The sequence below is a fragment of the Crocuta crocuta genome, unplaced genomic scaffold (genome assembly GCF_008692635.1).
Source record: "Crocuta crocuta isolate KB4526 unplaced genomic scaffold, BGI_CrCroc_1.0 scaffold834, whole genome shotgun sequence".
In the NCBI taxonomy this organism is placed as follows: Eukaryota; Metazoa; Chordata; class Mammalia; order Carnivora; family Hyaenidae; genus Crocuta; species Crocuta crocuta.
The window spans coordinates 25962-35612 of record NW_027527127.1 but is presented as its reverse complement, the minus strand read 5'-3'; the positions used below and the strand labels follow the sequence as shown (position 1 = coordinate 35612).

At 36.0% G+C, this 9651-nt stretch overlaps 1 protein-coding gene across 1 annotated transcript in view; it reads left to right on the top strand.

The window, feature by feature from the left end:
* The window catches only part of LOC144221774 (dystrophin-like), a 150420-nt gene extending 142424 nt beyond the window's left edge, over positions 1 to 7996 (top strand). Inside the window, exons 7-9 of the mRNA XM_077752330.1 lie at positions 3118 to 3299; positions 4422 to 4553; positions 7955 to 7996. Coding sequence (XP_077608456.1) covers positions 3118 to 3299; positions 4422 to 4553; positions 7955 to 7996 — 356 coding nt within the window. The remainder of the gene's footprint in view (positions 1 to 3117; positions 3300 to 4421; positions 4554 to 7954) is intronic.
* The last annotated feature ends 1655 nt before the right edge of the window (positions 7997 to 9651 follow it).

The following is a 9651-nucleotide window of genomic DNA, read 5'->3' as shown; positions in this document are numbered from 1 at the left end:
TTGGGTGCTCGCTTCCTGCTTCCCTCCCATTGTTTTTCTCCTTGACCCCATTCTGCATTTAATAGTTTTACTTTACAAAAAATTCAGTGCTGTTACACTCATGCTCAAAAGTAGTCATTTACTTTCCAACCTATTGAACTAAGGTCAAAATTTCTAGTTTGCTATTGATGATCTCTCAGAGTTTCACATATGGCGTACACATTGTATCTTTTTATTCACTCTTCTCCTGTCTGTGGCTAAGGCACCTATTTCTGGAAGGCACTATTCCTGGGACGTTTCTCATCTCTTACCTCTGCCCTTCTGCTCATGCTTTCCCACTGCCTAGAATACCTTTCTCATTCTCCCATTTCTAGTCAATGAAATCCTATACATATTTATTTCAGTTTCCTATTCATGACGACTTTTCTGGTCCCCTACTAGTATATAATTTCTTCCTTTCTCTGAACATATTTAAGCACTGGTTGTACCAATTAGAGGAACACATTTTAAATTCTGTTCAGCCGTGTAATTATTTTGTACTTTCCTATTATTTATTTATTGTACTATTCCAAATTGTGAGCAGAATACATGAATTCTGTCTTGTTAATCTCCTATATAATCTGTTAAAATGTTATAAATATAATAAGTCCTTAGTACATGTATGTTGAAGCGAATTAACATATTTTGGAATATCTAAGTTCCTTTCTTAAAGAAAAGAATTATTGGAATCCCTGTGCTGGTACAGCTGAATCCACACAACCTCAGAGATGGGAAGGTAATGGATTGGGGCAAAAATGCCAATAATTTGGTCAAATAGTGTATATTTATTACAATGATTTATATTTATGAATATTTGCTTTCGTCCAAAAGATGTTTTGTGTAAGTAAAATGTACTATAATTTTTGACATTTGCTTGTGGTAATAGAAATAATTCTAGATTTATTTTTACCTTTATGTTCTTCATAACATCTATTTGAGGCCAAATGTATACATGCACATATTTATGTATCCTATAGCAGTAAATAGGCATAGATCAACCTTTTTTAATTCATCGCCTTTCTCACAGCATAAGTTTATTTAATACACTAAATATAAACAATTCCAAAATGTGCTCATTACAGATAAAACTGACTAGTTCATAGTGACAAGAAAGAAAACATTTTTGAGTTTCAAAATGTGGTCAAGAATTATGGTATCCAGAGAAATGCTGAGGCATAGGAGCACATGTACCCCAATGTTCATAGCAGCACTNTGTCCAGCATACAATGAACACTTGAAAAACAGTTATCAAATGAAGGGGAGATTTTAGTCTTCGGAACTTCAAAGCTAAGTTAATAAGATTTCTGGTTCCTTTTTAATGTTTTTATTTATTTTTGAGAGAGAGTGTGTAATCGGGGAGGGGCAGAGAGAGAGGGAGACAGAATCTGAAGCAGCCTCCAGGCTCTGAACTGTCAGCACAGAACTTGTGAACTGTGAGTGAAATCATGACCTGGGTTGAAGTCGGACACTCAATGGACTGAGATACCCAGGTGCCCCAAAAACTTACTTTCTCCATCTTTTGGTTAATAATTAAATTATAATAAGGAACAGAAACTAGGTACCACATAACTTTGTACCTCTCAGCTTTATGCACTTAAGTGTCCAGTAAGTACCTTTCAGGTAAAATAAGGGCAAAACAACGAAGTGGCAGATGATACAGCAGTCTTTTTCCTGGGTAATTTTATTGAACCCTTGTTCCTGAAAGTATAGTCTTCAAGCCCTGGCCTCAGTATCACCTGCAAGCTTATTGGAGATGCAAAATATCAGGTTCCGCCCCTGACCCACTGAGTTTGATTCCGAGCTTAAAAAGATCCTTGAGTGATTCATATGCACATTAAAAATTGAGAAGTACTGTGTTATACTATGGATAGAGGCAGACAAGGAATATTAGTTAACTTTTTCCTCCTCTGTATCTCTTTTTAAAAATATTTTAAAAATAGCTCTTCTAATTAATCATGTTCCTGTTCTTTGTAAAGGCATGGACAAAGTGACTTATTCAACCTCCTTTTATGTAAGTGGACTTGAGATTTGACTCTTGGCTTTTGTAGTCATAATCAGAATACCTGACCAGAATATACATATTTAACTTAAAACAGATCTTTTAATTCTAGCTAAGATAAATTTATGGCAAGAAAAATGCCTGACACATTGCTGCATAGTTGTCTTGGCCCCCTGCCAGGATTTATGTTTTAACACTTCTGAGATTAATGATACACTTCACATAAAGGATTATTTTTACATCTTGGTTCCCTGGAATGAGCGCAGTGGGTAAATTGTAATGCCAAGTAGCAAAAGAACCTTTTGAAGCAGCTGCCACTTACTATGTGTGTGATTACAAATTATTATTGACTTTAAATGCTGGGTTTCTTAAATTCCCTGGATGTGGCAAAGGACATAATGTCAGATCAACTTTTATGTGAAAGACTTTTAAATTCATCTCTGGAGTGTGAGAAGGAAGGTAACATCTGACGTTAACAGATGTACCAAATTGTAAACAAATGTTTTTAATAGACTTAAGGAATATTACAAATCATATGCATATGGTATATTGTTGTTTTATTTTATGTTTATTGTGGAAATATATGGTTCATTTCCACGCAGAAACATATTTCGCTCTTTACATACTTAATCTCCAGCAAAAATTTGATTAGATGGTGCAAGCTTTCCTTACTGGAAGCCAAGGCATTAAATTATTTTGTATAATTGTTTCATTACCAATGCACCATTTTAATTGACACGTTAATATAGTTTTCTATGGAAAGGAAGATGTAATCTTTTATTTGTGTTTCTTATCTAATGAAAACCAGTCTCTTAGATGGGCTAGTCTGGCAATTTGACTTAGGAAAAAGTATTACGGGATGAAGTTTTTATGTGAACAAGGAAAAGAAATTAACTTCAGTGCTCCTCTCATTGGTCTGCCAAATTAGGAGGACATTTTAGGCCTGATTATCATGTTCTAATTAGTCTCTGGAGGACATTCATGGTCAATGGAGTGCTCATTAATGTGTCTTCTTCCTGTAACATTGATTTGTTCATTCCCCTTTCAGAAACTCAAATATAGAAACCAAAAATTGATGTGTGGTGTTAATGTGCTTACAGATGTTGCTACCACTTATCCAGATAAGAAGTCCATCTTAATGTATGTCACATCACTCTTCCAAGTTTTGCCTCAGCAAGTGAGCATTGAAGCCATCCAGGAAGTGGAAATGTTGCCAAGGCCATCAAAAGTTACTAGAGAGGAACACTTTGAATTGCATCATCAAATGCACTATTCTCAGCAGGTAAAGTATCAAAAGAGTAAATAATAGAAATGATACTTTCTATCATATATGCATTTTTAGCCATCAAACATTGCATATCTATTATATCTGTGGATATACACACAAACATGTATCTACATAGCATAATGTGTGTGGATGTGTGGATGTCTATCTATTTCTTTATCCCTGTACTCACAGGTATCTATGAGTAGACAGATAGATAAACTCTGTAAACCTTCTAAATTTTAACTGATAGAATGGATATAACATTATTTTCAAAGTACATTATTAAAATACACTGCTGTGGATATCCACTATATTATAAGTATGTGGAAAACAATGTATTGCAATTCCATTGTGTAAAATAAAATAAAAGATAGACTCATATATGTATAAAGCTTTCAGTCAGAGTAAAAATCAAAGAACCAGATCAAGAGCAAAGGCAAGTACTCTCTTTAATAACACTTTCTTATTTTTAGTGGCAACCTGCTGATGTGTTAACAAATTGTGATTATTTAAGGTAACAGTTTTGATAAAAGTAGTTTATAATACTTGGGAAGTTAAATGGGGAATACGTATGGTAAAGAATTTTATTATCGTACAGAATCTGGTAGGATTCTTTTATTACATGGTTGTTCTTACTCTCAACAGTGGCTCTTTGTGATGTTTTCTTTTCATTGACACAAGCGATGATGAGAAAGTCTTTTCAAAAAAGCCTTTATCAAAATTTCTGCTGAAGGCGTTGGAAAGCTAATCTTAGGCCTAATTTTTTCACCCTGCTAAGTTAGTTCTATATTTACCTTATGAAATCTCCAGTCCTTTCCAGGATATTGACCTGATGAATTCTGGTTTTGTTTACTCGGAGTTCAGAGAAAATTGCTTTTGGATGCCTGTTTTCTTGCCAGATTGAAGAGCACCATCCCATGTTAGTGCGGGAGTTGTGTCAGCTTGGAATCCTTTAAGTTTACTCCCACCCTCATACCTTCCCTGATTACCATGCCAGTGAGCACCAGAATTCTTGGAGTATACCAGTTTGCAAGACAACTATGTGCATTTCAAATTAAACTTTTCGCCTCACCGTTTCCATTTACTTATGATGTCTCCCCCTCCCCTCTGTTCCCTCCCCCTAACCCTACTCTGCAGATCACAGTCAGTCTAGCACAGGGCTATGAACGAGCTCCTTCTTCTCCTAAGCCTCGGTTCAAGAGCTATGCCTACACACAGGCTGCTTATGTCACCACCTCTGACCCCACAAGGAGCCCACTTCCTTCACAGGTCTGTCAACATTTACTCTCTCTTCTACAAACCAAAGAATTTCCTTATCCAAGATAAGCTAACACGGCTTTTGTTTGAATTTTGCAGTGCCTTTTTTCTTGTCATCAGGAGCTGTTTCATTGTTCCCAGTTGTATTAGATGTTCTCATGTGATGCTCTTTGGTTATTGAAACTTCTCTAGGTGTACACGTGTTGATTCTTCATGCATGGGCATTCTTAGAATAGCGGTGTGTGCTTTCCTCATGTAAGGTTCTCTTTTATAAAGGCTACCAGTGGTTACACAAAAAGACAAATACCATCAAAGGTTGATATATACAGTTTTTAAAAGAATGGAAAAATGGATGAAATTTACTAGTCATACTATTGGGGAGACTTTTCTAGATATCAGATTCCGAAAGGAAATAGATACTCTATATAGCTGTTCTTAATATATTTTCATTCTGGAAAAAAGTGTTTTCTATTTAAGAAGAATATAACTACAAGCTTCTTCATATGATACATTTTAATTCACTAATTTGAACATGTATATAGCATGCTCTGTACTATCTGTACAAGAAAGTCAGTCACACGCAAACCAGGTCAGATTCTACGCACCACTTAATACTTGCTACATAAGGAATCTGCTCAGTGGAGTCTTCCATTATTACAATGTTGTAGGAAACCTAGAAATACAAGAAATTATAGCCTATTATATGTTAGAGCATGGAAATGACACGTGCTAGACTTGTGAGATTTGCTAGAATTTCCCTTTAGAGGAAAACTCTAGTTTTTAGAGAAATTTGAAAAGTTCCTAAGGAAGTGACTTTTACAAAAATGTAGTTTTGAATGGGAATTAAGAATAGGGATTAATGTAGTTTATGAATGAGAATTGAGAAATCATGGAGCTGAATCTATATGGTGAAAAAGTACATTTTTAGAGGCTTATTGATTATTTAAAATAGTGGTTGCATTTAATTAGTGATTGTTTTGCACAGTTAATTTATGAGTAAGGGTAAAATTCTTAACTGGGGAAGCACATTTCAGGGCATAGTTATGCCCTTTATCCTTGGCTAGTTTCCTGGCAAAGCTGAACAAAGGAGACTGGGTGAGAACATTTGTGTGACTCAGCCTCATCTCCAGTTAAATTCCCATCCATGTATTTACAAAGGTTAGTTGTATAATCTGGAACAATAACTTAATCAGCTTTCTCATTATCAGTAAATAAAAATAGTTCTGCCACACATTACTGAGGGTTGCCATATGCCAAGTATGCACATTATACGAACTAATGAAATCCTTACAACATCTCTTAGAGATAGGAGATACTATTTTTACCTCATTTCAAGTTTCAGTGTATCTGCCCTTTTCTTTATCTTCCTCCTCCTCCTCCCTCCCACCCTCCTGACTGCCTGACTCTCTAGACTCTCCTTCTCCACCCTCCCATTGAAGCTTCCAAGAAGTCAAAAACAGGAGTGGCTCCTAAAATAAAGGAGCATGAGCCATGACATAGAGATAAGTTTTTTTTTTTCCCTCCTCATTATCATTTTATTGAGCTGCTTTTTCCAGAAGGTTTCTTCCAGTGCCTCTTCTGACAGCATATTTTTACCTCATTACCCCCTCATTAAGGCCTTGCTCAGGTATGACTCCTTAATGAAGTAATTGTAAGTGGACCTAATTTTGCTAGATTCTATTTGTTCATTCTACCTTTGTATAGATAGTACAATATACATGTGTCATAAAATAAAAATATCTGACACATTCATTTACCTCTTTTATTTAGCCTAGGCCATTGAAATAAAGCTAATGCTATCCTTTAGAAAAGAAGAAGCATGATTCACAATTGGCGAGGAATGATATGTTCTGCCTGTTTCTATAGGAGGCACATCAGAAGATGATGTTATATGTAGTTTATGTCTTGAGTACGTACTAAGAAACAGTTTTTTCTGAAGGGTTTCTCTGAGGGGGTGAGCCTATATAGTCCCCTACAGGTTGTATCTTACCCACTTCAAATGAACTCAAGACAGCCCAGACTGGTCTCCATTAGGGAGTTTGATTCAAGTGGTTTACTTGGTAGTTTACAAAGAAGGGGGTGAAGTTTTCCATAATAGTAGAGCGAGCTATGTAGGTGACTGTCCCGCCTGGAAAACACAAAATTTATGAATTATCTTCAAAGTTCCCAATATATTAGAAACATCAATTATCCCCATCTGTCCTAAATTTGAAAAACCTGATTTATACCCTTTGTAGTTTGCAAACCTGTTGGGTCAAGCAATCTGACTTATATCAGGATCCCTACCTAGAAGTGAGTTTTTCTCATAATTTCCCAAGAAGAAATACTATCTGGTGTGAACTCCCAGGTTTCCCTCATTGTATCACTTTACTGCCATCCATCCTCGGATGGGGGACATTTTTTTTAATGGTTATATCTAATTCCTATTTTTATACTTTGATCATGCCTGTCATTCTACTCCTAATTTTATATCAAAAATACTCTATCTTTTTCACCTTTAATTTCTTTCTCTCTCCTGGCACCTAACCCTGTTTTAAACTCCTCTAGGCCCTTAGACCTGTGTGCATATCACCTCTTCCCAAACATATCACTCCACTTTACCTTATTCATGTGTTGTTATGTGACACTTTCTTTCACTTATTACCTTCTGTAGAATAGCCTATGCTTTATTCATTTATTTACTCAACAAACAGTTACACTTCATCACCAAATCAAATGTCATCTTTTCAGCTTTCAGGCTTTCCACCATAATTGAAATAACTTCTCATAGCCTCTAGACTCAGCAGTTTCTTCTCCATCTCTCTTCCCTATCTCTTTCATTATCAGGCTATTTCTCCCCTTCTAACTCCCTTTGTGTAACAGCCTTATGGAAGATCCCTTGATCCACTTACTACACTCTCTCTCTTATCAATATGATTTAATCTCCTGGCTTCAAGCTATATGCAGATGACCAATTTTATCTATGTTTTCACCCACTTCCAATATATTTTGTTACAACCACATTTCCAACTCATTTTCAATTCTTTGGAATATATTTGTACCTTGATGGGCACTGATTTCTTAAACTTAACATGTTCTGGTATTTTTGTTGTTGTTGTTGTTGTTTTAATTTTTTTAATGTTTTATTTATTTCTAGGAGAGAGAGAGAGAGACAGCGTGAGCAGGGGAGGGTCAGAGAGAGAGGGAGACACAGACTCTGAAATAGGCTCCAGGCTCTGAGCTGGCAGTCAGCACAGAGCCCGACGCGGGGCTTGAACCCACGAACCGCAAGATCATGACCTAAGCGAAAGTGGGACGCTTAACCGACTAAGCCACCCAGGAGCCCCTAACTTAACATGTTCTGAAGTGAATTTTGTTTCATTGCTCACAAACCTGTTTCTTAAACCTGTTTCTTACCTTTTTTTGTTATGTAGATGAGCATGTCACTCAGCAGTGATAGAGACTTAAATATGTGACATACTCTTTGGTCCCTATATTGATCTGATATTCATTAAGGAGACATGCAAAGTCACTTCATTCTTTACAACATTGCTCCATCAAGTTATGTCCCCAATGTTATGTCCTCTGATTCAGACCCTCAATACATGGCTTGTAGAAATATCTTTGCGATCAGTATCACTATCTTTTAGTTCCCGATAAATCTGATTAAATATCCATATTAACAACTTTAGTAATATAACTCACAAAACTTTCTTCACTTCCTTTTGCCTTTATAACAAGTCTATTCTCTTAAATTTCACCAAGGAACTCCATGATGTATTATCTATGTATATTATCATGCTTATTTCACAGTAGCCTCTTTCATGTTTTCTTTACTCCAATAAAATTAAATCACTTGCTGTCCTCCATCAGTGCCAAGAAGTTTCCCATCTTAGCTTTCTGGGTTCTCTGAGCCTAGAGTGACTTTTGTCTCTTTACAATTGGGTACTTTGATCCAGATTTCATGACCTAACCAATAAGTGGCAGAGCCTGAATTCACATTCAGATTTATCTAACTACAAGCTAATGTTCTTCATACAATACTGAATGTTCTCTACTGCTATATGTATATGTGTATAGGAATTACTTACACATGTGGTATTCATTTATGTAATAATTTAACACTTATTTTTAAAATTTTATTTCCTTAAAGTCACGTTAGTTAGCATACAGTGTAGTATTAGTTTCAGGAGTAGAACCCAGTGATTCATCACTTATATACAACACCCAGTGCTCATCCCAACACGTGCCCTCCTCAGTGTCCATCACCCATTTAGCGCATCCCCCCACCCCTTCAGCAACCCTCAGTTTGTTCTCTGTATTTAAGAGTCTCCTGTGGTTTGTCTCCCTCTCTGTTATTATATTATTTTTCCTTCCTTTCCCCTATATTCATCTGTTTTTTTTTTTTACATTCCATGAAACTGTATATTTGTCTTTGTCTGACTGACTTATTTGCTTAGCATAATACATTCTTGTTCCATCCATGTTATTGCAAATGGCACCACTTTATTCTTTTCGATTGCTGAATAATACTCCAGTGTGTGTGTGTGCGCGCGCGCGCACGCACATATATACATCTTCTTTATCCATTCATCCATCGATGGATGTTTGGGCTCTTTCCATATGTGCCAGGTATTATTATATGAACCAATTAATTCATTAGTAAACAAACTTATGAAATAATTCCTGCCCTAATGGAATAGCATAGCCTTATGGGAGAGTCAAAATAGGAAAAAAATAAACATTATCTTTTCAAATAATAAAACATAATATTTCAAATAATATATAAGTAATATGTATTAAGTAAAATTTAGCAAGTAATTACAATAGATAGTGGTAAAAAGAAAAAATAAAACAGGAAAGTAGAATATGTAGTGTATGGCAGTTGGGGTGGTCAGAGAAAGTAAATTTTGTATAAAGACTGGAAAGAGGTGTGGGTCTCTGGGAGAAGACAAACATATGTGGAAGAAACACAGATGGTATAAAAGCGCTGAGTTAGGGGGATACTTGGACATACTCAGGGAAAAACATGGTTGAGGGACCCAGTGCTGGAGACGGTGTCTGAGCTGTAATGGTAGATCTGATCACATAGGGCCCAGTTAGTAGTGGTGAGGACTTTGGTTTTTATTAC